General features: G+C 37.3%; 1 protein-coding gene across 4 annotated transcripts in view; it reads left to right on the top strand.

The window, feature by feature from the left end:
* Positions 1–23788, top strand: part of LOC150086894 (sorting nexin-6-like) — a 375374-nt gene that overhangs the window by 164364 nt on the left and 187222 nt on the right. For all 4 annotated transcript variants that reach the window (XM_090371664.1, XM_090371665.1, XM_090371666.1 and 1 more), the window contains exons 10-11: positions 12770–12856; positions 17346–17435. In XM_090371664.1, coding sequence (XP_090227790.1) covers positions 12770–12856; positions 17346–17435 — 177 coding nt within the window. The remainder of the gene's footprint in view (positions 1–12769; positions 12857–17345; positions 17436–23788) is intronic.

The raw sequence follows: 23788 nt of genomic DNA, 5'->3' as shown, positions 1-23788 counted from the left end.
ACACTGCTCCAATTTGTGCAGCAGTCTTCCATGTGCAACAGTATCAAAGGCTTTTCTAAGATCCAAATATATGATATCAAAGTTATTCTTTGTATCCAGTTCATTTGTGACTACATCATAGTATCCAATCAAATTAGTCAGACAAGACATCCCCTTAACAAACCCATGCTGAGTCCGAGCTATAACTGAAGTCTTGTCTAGATGATCCTGAAATGCTTCTTTAACCAGTGTCTCCATTAATTTCCCTGGAACAGAAGTTAAACTAACAGGTCTGTAATTACCTGTGTCTCCCTTTGATGCTCCTTTATGGATTTAGGTCACATTTGCACATCTCCAGTCCATGGGTATCTCCCCTGAGTCCAGGGAAGCTCTCATAATTATGGCTAAGGGTTTGCTTACTTCCTTTGCCACCACCTTTAATATAACTGGATAGACTGCATTCACCCCAGGTGCCCTTCTTGTGTTTGTCTTCAACAATTTCTCCTCCACTTTACTCTCAGTTATTACAAGATTATCTAGCTTACTGCCAGAGTTGAATACCCCTCTGGCATTCCCCTCCCTGAATAACTCCTCATGTGTGAAATGTCGATGCAAAATATTCATTGTTTGTTAGCTACCTGAGCAGGATCATCAACAGTTGAACCATCGATGTCAAGTGGACCAATCTGATTCATCCCCTTCCTTCTAGAGTTTACATAAGTAAAGAACTCTTTGCTGTTTTTCTTTGCATCCTTTGCCAAAGATTTCTCGTAATCTGCTTTCGCCTGCCTAACCTCCTTTGTAACTTGGTTACAGACCAGCTTATATATCATAGGCTTCTGTTTCACATGAAAAAGACCTGGGAGTAATTGTGCAGTCAGATATGAAGTTTTTTTGAGCAATGCAGACAGGCTGCCAGGGCAGGTCATGGGGTTTTGTCAATGATATATAGGAATTTTGTGCCGACCGGGCTAGCCAGGTGGGTAAAGTGCCTGCCTGGCAACCCAAAGGTCGCGGGTTCGAATCCCGCATCGGGCTTGGATCAAAGTACTGCAAAAACCTTGGGAGGTGCGCTATGGCCACAGAAGCCGATGCACCAACAACTACCAAAAAAAAAAAAAAAAGAGGAATTTTACTAGCAGGGAAAAGGTGATTGTCCCTCTGTTATAAGGCAGGGGCAATCATTTTAGGAAGGATTGTAGATTTGCTTGAGCGTGTACAGAGAGGGGGCAACAAGATTGGTGGGGGAATGAAGAGGTCCTCTTACCAAGAGAGGCTTAAGTTCTGCAAATTGCAGTGGCTGGAGACGAGGCACCTGTGCGGTGATCTGATTGAGATGTATAAGGCCTTGAATGGATTCAGCACGCTGAATTCTGATGGGATCCTTCCACTTGTTCAGATTACAAACCTAAGGGAATATAAATTCAAATTAAGAAAAGACAGATGTAGAATAGATGTGTAGAAATTTGCCTTTAGCCAGCAGGTGGTTAATTGCTGGAACAAGCTTCCATCTGTCGTTGTGGAAGTTGATAGGTTAAATAAATTTAAGGAGGAACTGGACAGGCATTTGGAGGGAATGGTGTGTTTTTTTTTTTGTTGTTTTTTTTTTTTTTTTTTTTTGGCTGATGCTGCATAAGCTCATACACTTGCTTTCTTGCATCACATACCACTACTACTACATGTTAATTTATATGTATCCCATGCATTTTTCTTCCCTGTCACATGTCTAATTAGTTCATCTGACATCCATTTAGGCCTAAATCTTGAACAATATTTCTTTTTTGGTATGAAAAGCCTAGTAGCTTCCAAGATTAATTCTTTGAATGCTTCCCATTTTGAATTTCCTGTTGGTAACATCAGTTGGTCCCACCGTATAGAATTTAAGTACTGTCTCAGACCATATAGAATTTAAATACTGTCTTTACGAAAGTTGTAGAAACATTCATCCATTAAATACACAAAAGCCTTGCTAGTGTGTGAGTGACCAACCCACAAATTCCAGTCAATATCTGGGAAATTACCCTTCCCTTTACGCTTGATGGTAGTTACCTCGTTGAGTAAATCCCACTTCAGCACACTGTGATCACTGCCACCTAGTGGTTCCTTTATCTGCAGATTCTTGATGCATGAAGAATCATTACTGATAATCAGATCAAGAGTATTGCTCCCTCTAGTTGCCTCCCGAACATGCTGCTGTAGAAAACAATCATCCATTAAATCCACAAAAGCCTTGCTAGTTTGTGAGTGACCAACCCACAAATTCCAGTCAATATCCGGGAAATTAAAATCCCCCATCATAAGACACTCTAATTTACTGGCCCACTCTATTTCTCTGCACAATTGCTCATTATACTCATCAGATTCATTAGGCCTATAACACACACCTACTCATTTTTCCTTTCCTAGTGCTTATATCACATCAAACAGACTCAACATTGCATTGTCCACCAACATCAATTGGATGCACTTCCTTAGATTTTGTGTTTCTTAACTAACAGCATAACCCCTCCTCACTTCCTGTCCTGTCTATCCTTTCTGTACACATTGTACTCCCCAAATTCCAGTTCTGCACTGCTTATGTGTGTGTGTGACACCATGTCTCTGATATGCCAACAATATCTGCCAATATCTGGTGTACAGTAATACCCCGACTTATGCGAGCTCGGAGTTATGCGGTTCTTGATTTTTTCGTTTGGCAAAACTGCCGCCTACTATCTTCAAGGTCGTTTTTCATATGTTATCGACGGCGGTGGCGGAGAGTAAGAGCGAAAGATGAACAAAATTCAACTTTGCTGCACACATATACAAGAATTTGCATTCCAACTGTCATATTTATATGTGTGCGTTTGAATTAGTGCTCAACTTTTGTAGGAAATTACATCGTTTTCACGAGAGAAATGGGTCGCGTCGGTTGAGCCGTATACTGTCAGTCCTCGTATAACACGTGTTTGCACTACACGAATTCGATCATACACTATTTATAAATACGGTAACGATATCTTATAATATAATACGAACCAAATTGGCTTATGCACGATTCGCCTTTGTGTTTACAAGAAATGGCAGTCGAACGTGGAATCGCCCCAACCGAACGCAACACGATGGGAATGAAGAGAAGATTCTGAAAATGTATTTGTTTTTTATATCAGTGAAGGGAAAACACATTTCACCATAATAACGTAAAAACCAACACAATTCCAGCTATCGGTATGCAATTAGATCGAGTTTACTACCAGTTTATAACAGATTCCATAGCAGAAATGCAACTGGATTTTTATTGTTTTATGGTAGTAACCAACCCCTAGCAATGTGAGGTGTTAATAGTGTATCTCTGCCTTTATGGTGTTGTTTATTCAGTTGCTACATGTGCACAGCTTTGTTTATGCATATCAAGCGTGCCTCCTCGTTTTGTAATTGTGCTTTATTCCCTAAAAATGAGTAAAATACTTAAAAGGTGTGAAAAGGAAGCATACTGGTGAAGACACTGCAGATTCAGAGAGAAAAAGAAAAGCAATTGTCGATAAACAGAGGCGGACTGGGTCAAAAATTCTTACCCCGGAAAATTTATAGTGGCCTCATACTATGGTTTATGGCCAAAATCACACCGGCCCACCGGGGTTTCCCCGGTGGGCCGGTCTGCCTCTGTCGATAGAGGAAAAAATATGAAATTGTGAAATGCTTTGAGCGAAATGAAAGAAAAATTGCCTCATTTAGGCCGTGCTACAGGCCTAAATGAGGCAACATCGAGAATTACAAAGAATGCAGAGAAAATAAAAACAACTTTTATAGCAAGAACAACTCAAAGTGTAATTAAAATTCATTAGATTCATAAGACACAAAGAACTGGAAGAGATGGAATGGCTGTCATCTGTTTGGATAGAAAATCAAACAAAAAACAAGTTTGCTTACGATAGAAGCAAAAGCATTAGCAATATTTTATTATGTAATAGTTGTAATAAAATACTTACATATTTTATTACAACTATTTATTGTGTTTGGTAATGTTTTGGTTACAAATGTGTGTTCAATCTTGGGTGGTTGGCACCTAACCCTATTTTTCCCATAGGGCCTGTTGTTTATTGCACGAGGGTTTATAGGAACACAATTACACTATCGTTCTATACAAGGACTGACTGTATCGATGGCATATGAAAAACGACCCTCAGTGTTTCTCTTGCTGTGATATGCATTGGATGTGTTTCGCACGAACTCTACGATCGACAAAAGTTTTCTAAACCCTTAAAAAAACTGTCATTCAAACGAAGTAAATCTGATTCTCCTGCACCTAGTAGGAAATGGAAAACGATATCTTTGGAAAGTAAACTTAACATTATCAAGGATTTTGATAGCAGAATGAAAATTTGTGAATTGGCAAAGAAGTTTGAGCTACCGGAATCCACAGTAAGAACAATCATAAAAGATAAAGAAAGAATTCTCGAAGCGGTGATAAATGCTCAATCCTTGAACTCAAGCATAATTCGTAAACGTCATGGTATTATTGCTGAGATGGAAACAATGCTGAAATTATGGTGTTGATAATCAAGTAAAAGTGAAGAATTGTCCAGTCGATCAGAACATTGTGTGCTATCAAGCTAAGCTGATTTTTGAGAGGTTGAAAGAAGAAGCTGGGGAGGCGGGCAAAGATGAAAACTTTGTAGCTAGTAACGGTTGGTTCAACCAATTTAAAACTCGCTGTAACTGGACAGTATCGCGGAGAGTGGAGAGGCAGCAAGTGCCGATAAAGAAGCTGCATCTTCTTTTCCTGAGACACTCAAGGCTATGATAGAAGAAGGTGGCTATAGCAGTGAAACCGTATTTAACATGGATGAGACTGGCCTGTTCTGGAAGAAGATGCCTAAAAGAACTTTTATCGCGCGTGAAGAAAAAAAACTTTCCAGGCTTTAAGGTTTCCAAAGACCGATTGACAGTGATGGTTGGCGGGAATGCAGCTGGTGACTGTAAGTTAAAACCTCTCTGAATTTATCGCTCCAAAAACCCAAGAGTTAAAAAATATATCTAAAATTAGCTTACCAGTGATTTGGAAGTCAAATCATAAAGCTTGGGTGACAGCTTCCGTTTTTGAGGACTGGTTTGGTCACCACTTCATACCCGAAGTTGAACGTTATTGCAAGTCTAAACAGATTCCATTTAAAGTGATGCTTCTTATTGACAATGCACCCGGTCACCCTCCTGCCACCCTAATTAATTTCGACCCACGTGTGAAAGTTGTGTTTTTGCCTCCAAACACAACCAGCTTGCTTCAACTGATGAACCAGGGAGTCATCAAAACATTCAAGGCTTACTACATGAGGCGTTCGTTTGCACGTCTGAATGAAGCTATGAGACAAAATAGTGATATGTCTGTTAAAGACTTTTGGAAACAATCAATGTTTTAGATGCCGTAAGAATCATTGAAGAATCTTGGAATGAAATTCACAAAAAAACATTGAATGGTGTCTGGAAGAAACTTTGTCCATTTTTTTTCAAAAATGAGACGAAAACAATGCCAGAAACTGATCATGTTGCTCATGTGATAGAAGAAGAAGTTGTCAATCTAATTGCCTGTTGCATGTTAATCTCAACATGCAACAGGCAATTAGATTTGGAAGTCGATGGTGATGATGTCAATGAACTGTTGGATTCACATAGTCAGGAGCTGACAATGAATGAGCTCATAGAGATGCGTGAGCAAAATGTCACTGAAGTATCCGACACTTCAGACCCAATTCCACCAGAAAAGCACATGACAATTGCAAACTTGACAGAAGGTTTCAGCTCAATTGAAAAGAGCTTAAAAATTTTAGAAAACATAGACTCCAACGAAGAACGTGTTATAGCTACAAAGCAAGGAATAATAAAATTATTAGCTTGCTACGAAGAAATTCTGCGTGAAAAAAAAAGGCGCTGTGTTGTCAGACGAATTTGTTAGATTTTATGAAGCCATCGACATCGAAATAACTTTTTTACATAAGTCATTTATTTTTTTAATACATATTTTGTATTAATATGTATAAAGAACTGCAATTTTATTAATATTTTTCTTCTAAACTAGTATTTTTATTAGTCCTTGGTCCCAATTAAACAAAATTTATGTATTTATATGCAAAGTTGTACCCCGACTTATGCGAATTCGACTTAAGCGATTTTTGTCGGACCACCTATCACGTAACTTTGGGGTATTATTGTACATGCAAGTATACATGTACCTGTTTCTACTCTTAGTTACCCTAACACAGCCCATGTATTTTCTTGTTCCACTATGACTCCCAGCAGTCCTGGAAATTCCCACTGCCTTGCTTTCCAGGCTGCTGCTCAATTGCATTTCAATAGAAGTAGTGCAAGAATCACTTTTATCTCTGCCAGCGGCTACTGTTAATCTATTAGTCCGTGTATCCCCCCCCCAAGCTAGCAGTTTTCCGACCCACCTAACTCTGTCTCAATAGCATCAGCAAATATTGTTGCACCCTTTCTATTTAAGTGTATCCCATCCCTGTAGAAGCACTCTCTCCTGTTTCGTTGATTATTTTCTGTATTGTAGTCTGAAATATCAGGATCAGATGTAGTTGCCTTAAAAATATCTGCAGGAATAGTTTGTTTTATAATCTGCAATATCAGTGTTAGATGTAATTGCACTAGAAATATCTGTAGGAATATTTGGTATTGATACATCAGGTCGATCCTCAATAGATGAATCTTCATTTATTTGTGTTACTTTAATATAAGTGTCAACTTTGGGTAAACTAGATAAATGAGCCCGTAATAACTTATTTTTTCTCTTTTGATACCTGCTTGCAAAACTTCTCTTCATTTTTAATCCTAAACAAAATTTATTTCAGATAAGTAAAAAATGTAAAAACAAATTTTGAAATTTTTGTAAATAGTAATTATTTACTATTGCTTTTATTGCAAATGACATTATGCGAGTTAATTATTTATTTAGATTATTAAATTGATCATTTTATTATTGTCAGTAGATTATTTTAATGTGTAAATTATCTTACATAAAATGTTTCTAACTCACCTCACAATTTAAATAAAGACAATTATTCCATTAAATAATACTGTTGTAGTAATATGTATATTATTGTTAAACAATTCTTAAAGTTTTGCTTGCTTTAACAAGATCACACATACATATTAACATAAAACACTGAAAGCAAACTGTCTCACAAAAGATTAGCTACCCAATTTTGCCCCACTTTACCCTATAAGTAATCAATCTCTGATTTGGTGTTTACCATTGGCACATTCATAATTTATTGATTCCAAAAATAGGCGTGCATTGTAAACACAACCAAAAGTATATTGCGATAAATTGTTTTTTACGACAAGTAAAAGCAGAAAAGCAAAAAATAATAACAATAATAATTTTCATTTTTTTGTATACTGAGGTTCATTATTTATAAATTATTTTTTTTTTATCATTTTTTCTATATTGGCACGGAGGCCCCTTGTAATGTGTGATCCTAACTGTAGCTTGTCTAGCTTATGTGTAAATCTGGCCCTGGGTAAAGATTCACAAACTATTTCATCAACAAAGTTTGATGTGCAAGGAAGACAGATTTGGGGTTTACCAGTGGTTTATGAACTATGGTCTTTGATCCAGGCTGCCCCCTCTTTGGCCAGACCTTGATATCCCAGTGCTAAACTCCTTGCCCAACTGTCCCACTCACACAAAAAGCTAGGCATTTTTGTGTAGCCAGATTGCTGTCCAAGTAACATGCCTATCACTTTAAAGTCAACACAGACCAACCAACCATGTTGTTCATACTTAATATTTGTCAACAACTTGCACAGGGTGAGCTACTGGAATTGACCCATATTTATTTTCATGGTGGAGTAACAAAGATACTCCACGATAAAAATTCTGCACTGTGTAGGATTGTAACTAATTCCTAAATAGTTCGTTAAGTAATTAAAATAATGTCTGTACCATGAGAAAAACATCCCATGTGCTAGAAGATTTTTTGACTTAAGTGTAGAACCAAGGAATTCTGCAGATTCCTTTGGTAAATTTAAATCTCTTACCAGATCATTGGATTCATGCTGTGAAAACAGTTGAAGACTTGACTGAATGTCTCCAGGCATTTAGACTTCAGTTTCATCATCAGAAGCTTCACTTTCTGTGGGACTGGTCTAATGGCAAATGGAATTTAGGATACACAATGCCCTTCTTACTCTTTGCATTGTATCCCTCTACATTAACTAATCAAAAGTAAGTCATCACAGTGGTTTGTAGGCTCCCACCAAATCATAGGAATGGCATAGCCTTCTTTTTACCATTTTTATACAATCTCAATGCAACACAGGTTTGGCAACTTTATGTGGAGCCCATTGTTTATCTTCTTCACAGAGTTTCACTCCAAAGTAAGCACAATACATATTTTTTACAAATTCTGTAATATCTTGTCTTTGCTTGAGGACGACAGCTTCCACAAATATAGTAAAATAAGTTTGAATTGTTCAAATTCTTGCGTGAAGACATTTTACTCACTTTTCAGTAAGTTTTGACATGAATAAACTCACAAAAATAAACTGAGCTCACACTGCTACATGGAGTTCTCGAGATTAAGAAGCAAATGACTGAAGACAGTGTTGCCAACGTGCAAAGATTTAGCTTACAAATTCCCAAAATTTACTCCTAACTTAATACATACAATAATACAACTGATGACATCAACTTAAGTGATTTACGAAAAAAAACAAAAAAGAAATAACATTTCTGAAATCAGCATAAAAAACTGAGTTAAAAACAGCTATTAGTTTATAAACATTGAAAATCATGCAGAGTGGCATTATCAGATTATACCAGAAGCCAATACTAAATATAAATTAGTCTTAAGTCAAGTCACAAAGAAGGTTAGACAAGTCTGGCAAAAAATGCAAAGACATGAAAAAACTTCTTATGTAAACGCTACAAGGAAGGGATGAATCATTGGTTCACTAGATATGAATGGTTTAACTTTTATGATCCTGTGCAGGTTGCTGACAAATTGAATAGATTTTTTTGCATCTACATTCACACATCAGGAATGGGGATGCCAGAAATCTATCAAATTCTAACATGGAGCTTAATGATTTTGTGATAACTGAGAGAAAGTGGAAGAGAAATTGCTGAAGCTAAATCTAAGGTGCATGGAATCAATTCAATTTGATTAACGCAGGTAGCAAAAAGAGGTTAGCAAATCATTATCCATGATTATGAGAGCATCCCTGAATTCAGGATAGGTCCCTATGGACTGGAAATGTGCAGATGTATCCACAATTCACAAAATGGGAATCAAAGAGTGACATGAGTAATTACAAACTTGTTAGCATCACTTCTTTTCCAGGGATAATAATGGAGTCACTGTTTAAAGAAGTAATCCAGGACTATTGACAGGAAGGCAGTTATACTGCAGTCACAGAATAGATTTGTTAAGGTGGTCTTGTCTAACTAATCTGATTGAATACTATGACACAGTAACAAAGGAAATGGATGCAAAAAGTAATTTTTATATTATACTTAGATTTCAGACAAAGTTTTGATACTGTTGTGCATAAAAGACTACTATCCAAACTTAAGCAGTGTGCCATTAAGGGCAAGTTACTGCTACAGATAAGTGGTAGGAGAAGACAGAGTGATTATCAACAGGTACTGTTCTTCTTGAACTAATGTCATTAGTGGTGTTCCCCAAGGGTTCAGTGTTGGGTCTGTTGTTGTTTTCAATATTTATTAAAGATATTGATGAAGGCATATCAGTTTTAATATCTACGTTTGCAGATGACAAAGGTTGATGGCAGTAATCAGAATATGCTATTGCAACAAGATCTAGACAAATTAGGCAGGTGGGCCGATAAGTAGCAATTGAAGTTATTGACAAATGCAAGGTACTTCATATGGCTAGCAATAATCCCAGGCTAATGTACGAACTCTGGTGCCTCACTAAGAGTAGTGGAGAATGAAAAGATCTGGGGGTTAATTATGCAGTCAGATATGAAGTTCTCTGAGCACTACAGAAAGGTGCTAATGATATACAGAAATTTTGCCAGCAAGGATATGGGGGTGATTATCACATTGTACAGTATAAGACAATGGTTAGGCCACATCTTGAGTACTGCGTGCAGGCCTGGAAGTCTCATTTTAGGAAGGATATGATCTGTTAGAACAGGTACAGAAAAGAGCAACAAGATTAGTGAGTGGAGCAAAAGGTTACTCTTACCAGGAATGGCTTCAGTTTTGCAAATTGCTGTCTAGAGACTAGGCACCTGCCAGAAGATCTGATTGAGGCGTGTAAGGCTCTGAATTAATTAAGTTCAATACCAATGGAATTTTCTCTACTACACACATGAGAGCAGGGGTAGACTCAAATTCAAATTGAAGAACTATGGATGCGAACAAATCTACCTTCAACCATTGGTTGATTGTTGGAACAAACTTCCATCTAGTGCTGTAGAGATGGATAGTTTGAATAAATTCAAGGAATAGCCAAGCAAACAATTATGAGGGAGGATTGGGCAGGTGATATGGGAAGGGTTTTTTTTTTTTTTTTGCTGATCTCATATAAGCTTGCTCTTTCTTGTATCATTTTCCACTACTAATACAATCTTGTTTTTAAAGATTCATTGCTCCAATTTCTGCAATAATCCTTCATGTGGAACTATAAAAAACGTTTGAAATCTAAATGATGGGATTGTGTCAATTCAGTGCATGACAATTTGGTGTACGAGATGCTGTGGTGAGTGAGTTTGATCTATGAGCCAGTTTGATGCATGAATTTCACTGTGACAATTCAGTGAAAGAAATTTGGTGGCTATGACAATTAGGTGTCTGCATGACAAATCAGCTCATCACATGAAGACCAGAAATCGGTGAATGATTTACCAAATCGTGGTCACTTAATCAGCCATGTGCATTTTAAAGTTTGCATTTTTAGTCTTGCTTTGTCATACATTGAATGCTTGCATAGAATTCACTGGATCATCATACTCACCAAGTTGGTGTAGCCACTAAACTATCTTTCATCATTGTTATACAGTAAACAGTCACACAGCAAACTGTCATATACCAAACTGATGAATTCATATACTGAATGTCATACACCAAATTATTTTGTATATCAAAATGGTATACACTGAATTGTCATGTACTGATCTGTTGTACATTCCTAATGAATTGTATTGCACTGAATTGATATGAACCCCCCTCCCCCACCAAATGATATCAACATTATATTTAAAATGTATATTTATATATACACTTCTTACATTATATTTTGTAAGAAGTGGGGTTCCCCAAGGATCAGTATTAGGACCACTGTTGTTTTTAATTTTCATAAACGACATTGATGAAGAGATAGAGGGCGTGATGTCTAAATTTGCAGATGATGTTAAAATTGGTAGAGTAGTTAATGATCACTGTCAAGCTGAGCTTCTTCAGAGAGACCTAGATAGACTTCAGGAATGGTCAGAAAAATGGCAGCTATGCTTTAATCCAACAAAGTGTAAGGTATTACACCTGGGAAACAGTAATCCCAAAATAACTTATTCACTTGGTGGAGTTCAACTAAACCCAGTACTGGAGGAAAGGGACTTGAGTGTTACGATACAGTCAGACATGAAATTCTCTGAGCATTGTAAACAGGTTGCAAGGAAGGCCCATGGTGTCCTATCGATGATCTATCGAACTTTTGCAAGTAGAGATAGGGATGTGATAATCCCATTATATAAGGCTTATGTTAGACCACACTTGGAATACTGTGTTCAAGTATGGAGACCGCACCTAAAGAAAGACATCGAGCTTCTTGAAAGGGTGCAAAGACGGGTAACTCGCCTGGTGAGATCGGCAAAAGGGCATCCTTGTGAAGAAAGACTTCGAATATGTGGGTTGCAGAGTTTGGAAACTCGACACCTTAGAGAAGATTTGATTGAGGTGTTTCAGGCTCTGAGAGGCATCAGTAAAATGAATGAGGACGAAATTTTCAAGATTATAAATGATGCTAGAACTAGGGGACATAAATTCAAGTTACGGGGGGAAATGTTTAGATTGGACTGCAGGAAGTTTTAGCCAGTGAGTTATAAATTACTGGAATAAGTTGCCTTCATGGGTGGTAGAGGCCAACAGTTTGGGGAAATTCAAAGGTCATCTGGATAGTACTTTCAGGTAAGGGAAGCGCATAGGATGATAGGTTTAATTTCCTTTTTTTTTTATTAATTATTATTATTTATTTATTTTTTTTTTGTTTGTTTTGTTTTTATCATTGTTTTGTTCGGATTTTTTTTTTTTTTTTTTTGGCTGGTGCAGCATAAGCCATAGGCTTTCTTGCACCATGCGGCCATTACTAATACTACTAAAAAAGGGCAAATATACTTGTAGAAGTAAATAATAAAATATAAAGCTTTAGAGAGCTTTTTCTTTTATATGCTACATTAGCTTTGCTTCTTTGCAGTCTTCTGCCATTTTAATACTAGTACTAAAGCTTGTATAACTTTTTCAACTTTATATTGCAATTTATAACTGCAAATAAACTTTAGTTGCAGTCATAAACTTTTGCAATAATTTATTTATACTTCCATGTATGTATTGGCTTGGTGAAAAATATAAAAGCACAACTAAGTCAATTGGTTATAATCTAGAATTTGTATTTTTCTCTCAAATATTATTTCTTTCTCTAAAAAAAAAAAAATAAATAAAATAAATTTGAATAATATAAACCTTTGGATTTTTCTCTTTCTTTCCATATATTATGGAATATACTATTTCTTTAAAAATTCTGTGTGAATTCATATTTGACTGTCATAATTTTCACAGCATGGCCTTCAATTACTGTGCTACAGTGATGAAAACACCCTGGGTTCATATTTAGATCTCTATGCTCGATATATTGAAGCAGAAAAAGTAAGTTAGTATTGAATTATGGAAAATTTCATGTGTTAGTATGGAATATTTTAAATATTTTAGATTTGTTATTTTTTTTAACTATCAAACTAGAGATATTATATACAAGTAATTTAATATGGGGAACATCTATCAAACAAGATGATAGTATTATGTGTAGAGTTGAGTAGATTGTTTCAAATATGATCATTCATTATATGCAAAAAAAAAAAAAAAAAAATCACTAACAACAAAAGGTTTATATTGGATCTGAAATATTTACTCTTTAATTAATGTTTCTCCAGTGCATTATAAATTCATCACTGCGTCGCAGGCAGTCGCGATCAGTCTTGTCATTGTTTGCTCTAGCTGATTTGGATATTTGGCGAGTTCAGAGTCAATCTGCTGTTGTTTTGCAAGGGTGGTCAGAGTCTCAGAAAATGTCCTAGTTCGCTTTGTTCAGGACGTATCAATGCAGTATGTTTTGCCATAGGCTATCTTGTGATGGATCTGGTGAGTTGAAAAGTAATTGTCTGGTGGTAAGAGGTAGTCCAAGCATCCTGAACCCTCCAGCCAGTGATGTTTCCTGCAATGTTTCTTGAAGCCGAAGGTCACATCTATTGTTGCCTCCCAAATCGTATTATAAATGTTTTGATGTTGTGGTACTGGTTGAGTACTGATGGAGTTGAGTTTGCTAAGAACTCCTCGAGATGCTGACCATTCCTGCTTCCCTGCCTGTCTGCAATGTGGCCGTGCCAAGCTGGTGATCGGCATGCAGTTTACGTCTGTGCCTATGATTATCTTCTCATTGAGTATTATGTTCAGAGGTGTGGTGAGGTATCTAATAGATCCAGCGATGTCTTTGCCAGGGTGGCAGTAAAGGGATATGATGTAAAAAGCTCCCCTTGGACTGATGTGTGCAAGGGGAGCCCAGGCCTTGCACAGGTGTGTGATTCTGGTTGCAGTTAGGTTAGGGTTCCTGACTGCAATAGTGGCCCAGGCCACTGGGCCACTATTGCAGCCACCCAGATAATTTTGTATGTGAGGGGATAACCCCTTAACTGCCTCATGTATGAGTAGGGTTCCTGTTTGATGATTACATCCATATTGTCCTTGTCCGCCTTTATACGGACCTGGTCAACCACTGCACAGGCCTTGCTGTGCGTTGATTTGCATAAACTTTACCTCAGTATTATTGAATCTTTTATGGCGTCTCCATAGTTGATTCTAGCTTGTGTAGACTCTTGGATTTAGTATAGATGGCATATTTATTGTCTTGGATGGAATTGATCAGAATCCATTTTTAGACTTGCAGTTAGCACACATGGGAACTTTATTTTTATTTGGGCAGGAGTTGCATTCATGGCCTTTTTCTGAGCAGTGGTCACAATCTGGGTACAAGTGTGAGATAGCATCTTGACACAGCCATATGCTTGCAAAAGCAATGGCTTCTCCAATTAGCATAGATCCTGTTTTGGTTTGCATTTGCCTTCCATGCAGTTGGGGCAAGTTCCACAATCCAGTTTGTGCTGCCACCTACTCTGGACTTTGGAGTATTTTGGCTGGATCAGGTGTTTGATGTCTTCTTCTGGGAGATGTGCTTGCAAGTTTCTGAAATAGATTTCCTCTGATAGTTGATTAGGTGATACATCCTTGTCATATTATAAAATTATGATTAAGGGTCCTTTTCTAATGGGGGCCACAGCTGTAAGTCCCAGGGTGGCAATCCTAGGGTTTTCCATTATTTCTTGGGCCTCTTCTCTTGTCTCTGTCTTAATTATTATGCCCACATTTCTTGTCTTCCTTTATTCTGGTTTTCTTTAAGTCATTGTTCAGGTTAGTCATAACTTGGTTTTTAATTTCTTTGCTAGTCTTGCCCTCGTCTGTGGTTGTCAGTCACAGCACAACAAGGTTGGGCTGCTTTATTAACATATTCCTCTTGGCCTGGGGCCTTTGGTGATGAAGGTTGTTTGTCCATCTGATTAGTTCTTCCTCATCACTTCGGCGTAGGATAGGGTGCACTGTGGCACCTGTTTGCTCCTGCCTTCCAAGTAAGCTTCCAGTTTAGCAGCACTTTTCTCTGCTTCTAAGTGGACACTTACAAAGATTGTCTCCAATTTGGTCCACAGACCAACTATGTTGCCACGGAGGGCAGCGGTTACCCTGGTGCAGGAGTCTTTCATCATATTCTCCAGTTGGGTACACAGTATTAGATTCTGGCAGAGCAGAATCCAAGATGTGCAAAGATTCTGCTTGATCTGAAGCTTCATCCGTTATCTCTGGATTAGTTTGAACTTCTTGTGAATCTTTTGATCCGCTTTGGCTTCTCATTTCATGCTCCAATTTTCTGGTTTTCTTTTTGGATGCTGGGCCCAGTCTTGTTTCCTCCACATCTTCATAAGTATCAGTGATGGGTGTGTCAGCTTTTGTATGGGGAGTAGCTTCCGATTGCCTATCGAGGCACTCATTGCTGTCCTCCATCTTGGGTTAACTGGAATAGAAATTTGGATGACTGAAGTTTTCCGGATAATCGGGATTTTATCACCTCTGCTAGGAAGAGAGAGAGAGAGAGATGCAAGAGCTGTGGATTGGAGTCCACCACAAGTCTGTGGTGTAATTTGGTGCAGCACAGTAACATAGGCTAGTTTTTGGTGACATTTATTTTCATGTGGGGCCAACAGGGGAGAAGTTAAGTCCACCACGGAATTTTTATGGAAAGGGGAGCACAGAAAAACGTAAGTCAGTTGTATCACCAAGGTCAGCAGAGTTGCCAGAATGTTCAAATATGCGAAAGTCACTCACAAGCAAATCTAAACAGTCAGCACAGAGGGGCACCCCACCCCAGTCAAGGCTGCCGAGATACTTTCGTGGTGGCCAATGACAGAGTGACCACGCTCTGCAATGCTATGTCTATGGTGGCATGGTGATCCGAGCCATAGACAATAACACCAGATAAAAAATGAAAATGTCTCAGCAGAGAGCCCAAAAAATCAAACATATACTTATTCCCAGGATAGTCCACCCGAAAGGGAATCCGTTGGTATGTTTTAAAGTGAAACTTGTCATTTAGACCAATTTTTAGGAGCATAAACACGTGTGACTAAGCAAGTGGGCAGATGACAGCACACTCCTGGATGGGTTGCACAATGATCTACAAAGAAAAAAATTTATGAGTAAAAGTCAGGAGCAGTAAACACCTATAACTAAGCAAGTAGGCAGATGACAGTGCCTTCCTGGATGCATTGCACAATGATCTACAAAAGAAAAAAACTTTCTCTTGTTGATTCCATTTTGGCAGCTAATGCTTGTTTAAAAAAAAAAAAAAAAAAAAAAAAAATAGTGCTGTCATCCATGCCTTAGTGTTTGAAAATTATGTATATTCTTAATATCATAGACATTTTTCTTTCCTTGTCACCAATGGCACAGGCTTCTCTGTTCCACTTTCATTGCAGCATAACAGGACTGTGTACACCTTTCCTTGTTCAAGCTATTACTACTAACCTTCTCACCTTTGAACTGCAGTTTCAAGTAAAAGGTGGCAAAATAGACCTGTCTCATCTGCATTGAAAACATGTTCAGGGTGGTATCATTTTCAGGATGGCTGGTAGATTGTTTTTTCACATATGCAACATCTCTACACATGCTTCAATACATGCACAATGGTATGCAAGATTGTTTCTTCTTAAATCTTTCTATCCAGCCATTTGACATCTTAAAATCATCTAACCCCACCCTTTGAGCTAAATTGGCTGCATCTGAAAGAACTATGCTTCTGTCTGCTGACATCAGCAGACAGAACCACTTGTTTGAACCACCTCAACAATACTGCCTTTAGCTTTGGATGTTGTCCTTCATGCATGTGTTTTCTCTTGCCATTTACTCCATCTTTAAACACAGTTTTAATTTTCTCCCATTTGAACAATGTCACATTGAGTGTAGACTGACGAATGTTCAGCATCCACACAATATCCAAATGCTTCATGTGAAAATTACATTCCACTTCTCATATGATTTTCATTTTTTTGACATTTGTAATTCTCAATTATGAAAAACTGCACAGCTAGATAGGGACAACCACCAGGAACAATTCTGACAAAGGGTTAAAACAAACGGTTGAGATTGCAGGCCACAATCTTTTCCTTTGGTGCATTCATTGGAAAAGTAACTTTAGCATCCCGGACTTATAGCTAGTGATTGCTTCCACTTGCCTGGTAAGCAATAGCTGGCTGCTCAGCACCTGGATGTTTCATGCTAGGCTAACTATACTAACTGCAATTCCATGCTGTTTAATTATATTTTCTTTTTATGTTAGTTAGATTGTATTCATTAATTGGGTGTAATCTTATTCTGTTATGTTGTTTTGATTTTTAATGTAAATTTAATATTTTTTTGCTGTTTAATGTATTAATTATTTTAAAGGAATTTAATCATTAGCTTTTGTGCGAAATAAATATTTATTGTATAAGTGTAGCATAGAGAGGAAGAAATTTTAATTGATGATCAATTGCAGGAAATGCTGTTTCATCGAACTTGTTTGTTAGTAGAGTATGAAAATGCCAATAAATCTTTAGATAAAGCAAAACCTAACAAAAGGGAATGTGTAAGTAAATCTTGACTGATTCTGACTATTATGACTTATATAAAATATAATTTTGATATTTCAGAATAATTGAAGAGAGAGAGAGATATAACTACCTGGCTCTCTTAAATTATTCATTTTATTAAAAAATTATTCACTTGGATTTATATTTCATAAATCAGGTTTTGTTAATATTAATAATTTTATTAAGTACTAGAGATATTTATTATTGCTATTGATGTTTTTTTGTATATATACAAAATACATCCATCCTGTTATAATGTGCTGTCTTACAACATACATTTCAAGTTAAACATATATTTATTTCACATGGTTTCCGATGTAGATCTGGGCACTGAAAGAAAACTGAATGATCTAATCTAGTAGTAGTACTATTACTAGTAGTAATCATGGCATGTGATGCAAGCATATGAGCTTATGTAGCATCAGTCAAAAAAAAAAAAAAAAAAATCGCACAACCATTCCCTCTAAATGTTTGTCCAGTTCCTACTTAAATTTATTTAACCTATCAACTTCCACAACAACAGATGGAAGTTTGTTCCAGCAATTAACCACCTGATGGCAAAAGGAAACTTTCCGCACATCTATTCTACAACTGTCTTTCCTCAAATTGAATTTATGCCCCCTTAGGTTTGTAATCTGAACAAGTGTAAGAATCCCATCAGAATTCAATGTGCTCAATCCATTCAAGGCCTTATACACCTCAATCAGATCACCTCCCAGGTGCCTAGTATCCAGCAGCTGCAATTTGCAGAAATTAAGCCTTTCTTGGTAAGAAGATCCCTTCATTCCCCTCACCATTCTTGTTGCCCTTCTCCGTACACACGTTCAAGCAAATCGACATCCTTCCTAAAATGAGGCCTCCAGACCTGTATGCAGTACTCAAGGCATGGCCTGACCATTGTGTTACACAGAGGAACAATCACTATTAACAAAATTCCCTATTAACAAAATTCTTGTATATCATTGACTAAACCCCATGACCTGCTCTTGCAGCCTGTCTACATTGCTCAGAAAACTTCATATCTGACTGCACAATTATTCCCAGGTTTTTTATTTTCTACCATCCTAAGTGTAGTACCACACAGTTGGTATGTTCTTCTGGGGTTACTTCTACCCGTATGCAGTACTTTTCATTTGTCAATGTTAAACTTCAGTTGCCACTTCTCAGCCCATCTTCCCAAATTTTCTAGATCCTGTTGCAGTAGCATGCTGCCATTACTGTCATTAACAACCCTGCAAACCTTTGTATCATCTGCAGACTTCAACATTAAGCCTGATATACCTTAATCAATATCATTGATAAATAGACAAAACAACACTGAACCCTGTGGGACTCCACTAATAACATTAGTCCACAAAGAGCAGCACCCATTGATTACCGTCCTCTGTCTTCTCCCACTCAACCATCCTTTTATCCATTGTAGCAACTTACCCTTAATACCATTCTGCTCCAATTTGTACAGTAGTCTTCCATGCACAACAGTGTAAAAAGCTTTCCTGAAATCCAAGTACATACAGTCGGTCCTCGTATAACACGTGTTTACATTACACGAATTCGATCATACACGATTTATAAATAGGGGAACGATATCTCTTATAACACGAACCGAATTCGCTTATGCACGATTCGTCTTTTGTTTACAAGAAATGGCAGTCGAACGCAGAATCACCCCAACCGAACGCAACACGATAGGAATGAAGAAGATTCTGAAAATGTATTTATGTTTTTTATATCAGTGAAGGGGAAACATATTTCACCATAATAACGTAAAAACCAACACAATTCCAGCTATCGATATAACCGCAAATACAATTAGATCGAGTTTACTAACAGTTTATAACAGATTCCACTAGCAGAAACGCAACTGGAAATTGTTTTTATTGTTTTATAGTAGTAATCCCCAGAAATGTGCTTTAGTAAAATGTGAGGTGTTAATAGTGTATCTCGGCCTTTACGGTGTTGTTTATTCAGTTGCTACACGGATGCAGCTTTGTTTATGTGTATCAAGCGTGCCTCCTCGTTTTGTAATTATTCCCAAAAAATTAGTAAAATACTTAAAAGGTGTGAAAAGGAAGCGTCCTGGCGAAGACACTGCAGATTCAGAGAGAAAAAAAAAAAGCAATATCGATAAACAGAGGCGGACTGGGTCAAAAATTCTTACCCGGGAAAATTTATAGTGGCCTCATACTATGGTTTATGGCCAAAATCACACCGCCCTCCGGCCCACGGTGTTTCCCGGATAAGGCTTATGGCCAGTCCGCCTCTGTCGATAGAGAAAAAATATGAAATTTTGAAACGCTTTGAGCAAAATGAAAGACCATGTGATATTGCACATGCTACAGGCTGAAATGACGCAATGCCGAGAATTACAAAGAATGCAGAGAAAATAAAAACAACTTTCATAGCGGGAACAACTCAAAGTGTAATTAAAATCCATTAGATTAAGACACAAAGAATTGGAAGAGATGGAACGGCTGTCATCTGTTTGGATAGAAAATCAAACAAAAAACAAGTTTGCTTACGATAGAAGCAAAAGCATTAGCAATATTTTATTTCGTAATAGTCGTAATAAAATACGTAAGCATTTTATTACGACTTACGTATTATAAAATACGTAAGTATTTTATTATGACTATTTTATTTAATATAATAATTTTTTTACTATTTTATTAATAAATTTTTATTATTTAAATAAAAAATAAATATTTTTTATTATTTATTATATTATAATAAAAATATAATATTATTTTTTATTACGTATTTTAATCGTTATAAAATATGTAAGTATTTTATAACGATTAAAATTACCCGATTATTTATTGTGTTTGATAATGTTTTGATTCCACATGTGTTCAATCTTGGGTGATCGGCACCTAACCCCACTTTTCCCATAGGGCCTGTTGTTTATATTCCACGATTTTGCATTGCACAAGGGTTTCTAGGAACACAACTATTGTGCTATACGAGGACAGACTGTATATGATATAAAAATTATTTTTTTTTGCATCCAGTCCCTTCATAACCACATCATAATATCCAATCAAATTTGTCAGACAAGACTTTCCCTTAACAAACCCCATGTTGTGTCTGAATTATTGCTGCAGTCTTGTCTAGATGATCGTGCAATGCATCTTTAACCAGTGACTCCATTATTTTACCCAGAACAGAAGTTAAACTAACTGGTCTGTAATTACTCGTCTCACCCTTCGATCCCCCTTTGTGAATTGGGGATACATTTGCACATCTCCAGTCCGTGGGGACCTCCCCTGACTCCAAGGATGCTCTCATAATTATGGCTCAGGGTTTGCTTACTTCCTTTGCTGCCTCCTTTAATATAACTGGATAGATCCCATCCGCCCCAGGTGCCTTTCTTATGTTTAACTTCAACAATTTCTCCTCCACTTTGCTCTGTTATTACAAAATCATTTAGCACCCTGCTACAATTTGATAACCTTCTTGCATCTTCAATCCTTAACTCCTCATGTGTGAATGTAGATGCAAAATACTCATTGTTTGTTTGCTATCTGAGCAGGATCATCAACAGTCGAACCATCGATATCAAGTGGACCAATCTGATTCATCCCCCTTCCTTTTAGAGTTTATATAAGTAAAGAAGTCCTTGCTGTTTTTTTTAGCATCCTTTTCCAAAGATTTCTCGTAATCTGCCTTCGCCTGCCTAACCTCCTTTGTGACTTGATTACAGACTGGCCTATATCTGCATAGGCTTCTGTCACCTGATAATTTATATGCATCCAGTGCATTTTTCTTCTCTGCCACGAGTCTTATTAGTTCATTTGACAACCATTTAGGCCTAAACTTTGAACAATATTTCTTAATAGGTATGAAATGTTTAGTAGCTTCCACGATTAATTCCTTGAATGCTTCTCACTTAGAATTTGCTGTTGGTAACATCATCAGTTGGTCCCACTGTACAGAATTTAAAAACTGTCTGAAACCACTGTAGTCACCTTTACGGAAGAAAAATCTCTTTCCTTTACCCCTCATGGTAATTATATCTTTAAGTAAATCCCACGTCAGTAGGTGCCTCCGTAGCCAGGTGGGCAGGAGCAGCAGTGCGCAGCACATGCTTCTTGATTAGACCGGGGTTCGAGCCCGTGACCTCCAAATACGGAGGATGCAGAAAAGTCAGGGAATGACCACTGCATATCCCTGGAGCAATATGGCCTTAGTTGCTAATGCTCCTAAAAACCAAACAACAACAACAACAACAACAACAACAACAACCACCACCACATCAGTACACTGTGATCACTGCCACCTAGTGGTTCTTGCAAATTCTGCAAATTCTTAATGCACGAATGATCACTACTGATAACCAGATCAAGAGTATTACCCTCTCTGGTTGCCTCTCGAACATGCTGTTGCAGAAAACAATCATCCAATAAATCCACAAAAGTCTTACTAGTGTGCGAGTGACCAAACCACAAGTTCTATATCTGGGAAGTTAAAATCCTCCATTATAAGACATTGATTTACTAGCCCACTCTGTTTCTCTGTACAATTGTTCGTTTTACTCATTCGAGTAATTAGGCCTATAACACCCTCCTACTCTTATTTTTGCTTTCACAGTGCTTATGTCACACGAAACTGACTCACCAGTGCACTGTCCATATATATCAACTGGATGCACTTCTTTTGATTTTATGTTTTTCTTAATTAACAGCATAACCCCTCCTCCCTTCCTATCCTTTCTGTACACATTGTACTCCCCAAATTCCAATTCTGCATTCCTAATATCTGTGTGAAACCACGTCACTGATATCCCAACAATATCCGCCTTTGATGTCTTGACCAACACTTCAAATTTATTTACTATACTTCTAGAATTGCTATCTCTGCAAGTATACATGCTCCTATTCTTATTCTTAGTTACCCTAACACATCCTATATACCCACTTGTTTTACGATGACTGCCATCAGTCCCTGAAACCCCCAGAACCCCCTCGCTCCAGGCCACTTCTTTTTCTAATAGAAATAGTGCAAGAACCATCTGATGAGCAGTTACAGATTTATTTTCAGAGAGCAAGTGACTGACTGACCTTGCATAGTTTCATAAAGAAACTGCCTTAATTCAAAAACATTCCCCCTCCATCCTTGATTAAAAAATTGGCCATCACAAATGAAACTATACTGATTGTATATATTTCATTTAAATCAATTCTTTGGTAACCTTTGAATTTTAATATATAATTTACCAATTGTAGTGTAATATCTATCTATAAAAATAAGTCAAATGGGATAAGTATTGATGCTGTTATAGTTTACAGCCTTTTGTGTAACCTCTCCTTCACTGTTATATGAAAATGTGTATGCTCTGTGGAACGCATTTCTACTATGCATAGGTTTTTTATTTTTTGAACCATGTCCTGTTTTATATCTGGATGTGCTGTATATATATAAACTTGTTTATTGCCATGTGGGGGGGGGGGAGAAGCAACACCCTGATGCAATATTTCAGAAAGATTTACAAAATACACTTTCTCAAAGTAAATATATACAAAAAATCTCACAAACACAGATCATGCATAAACCAGTAATATGATGACAATAGTCCAGTTGAAAACCACCATCAGTACAGATCCACATAAAATTAATTAAAAAGAGATATAGCAGGAAGAAGGCATCTGTTTTCATGATTGTGGCAGAGGTAAACACAGTTTAGGTGCAGCTCATGTCCACACTGGCACTCTCCACTGCACAAATATCCACAGTGAAGAAACATTGCTTACCACTGTGATGATTAAATAGGCATTTTAGTTTCCTCATGTTCCAACAAGGTGGAATGAGTTAAATCTTCAAATTTTCACAATTCAAGGCATGAACCATGTGAAAATTTAGCTGTCACTGTGTTGCCTTGTTGAGTACAAAGACTGCATATGTTGTTTGACTGTAGTAATCTGAAGCCAGAATGGAAAAAACGCATGATCTATTAGACTTTGAAAAAGGTCTTATCATAGGCACATTTGGCAAAAGCCACAATTCAAGAAATGAAAGACATAGCTGGCTTTTCAAAAGCATCCATCTCAAAGGTTCTTAATGACTGGAAAGCAAGCAGTTCTTCTGCATCTCAAATGTATAAGTGTGGAAGAAAAACAATTCTAGAGCAAAACCTTCATAATGTAAGGAGGACTGTATGGAAAAATAGGACACCAAGTGTGCAGCAGATAACATCTGAATTCAACCAGACCCAGAGCTGCATAATTTCAACCCTCCATTACATGTGCAGGGAATTGAAAAAATTGGGTATTGGCAGTAAACCATCTATTTGAAAGCCACTTTTTTCAGAGAACAGAAAAATCTGCTTGCAGTGGTGCGAAGAATGTCATGG

Source organism: Mastigoproctus giganteus, chromosome 4, assembly GCF_048544385.1.
Source record: "Mastigoproctus giganteus isolate SK-2022 chromosome 4, ASM4854438v1, whole genome shotgun sequence".
NCBI lineage: Eukaryota > Metazoa > Arthropoda > Arachnida > Uropygi > Thelyphonidae > Mastigoproctus > Mastigoproctus giganteus.
This window is presented reverse-complemented; position numbering and strand designations above follow the sequence as displayed.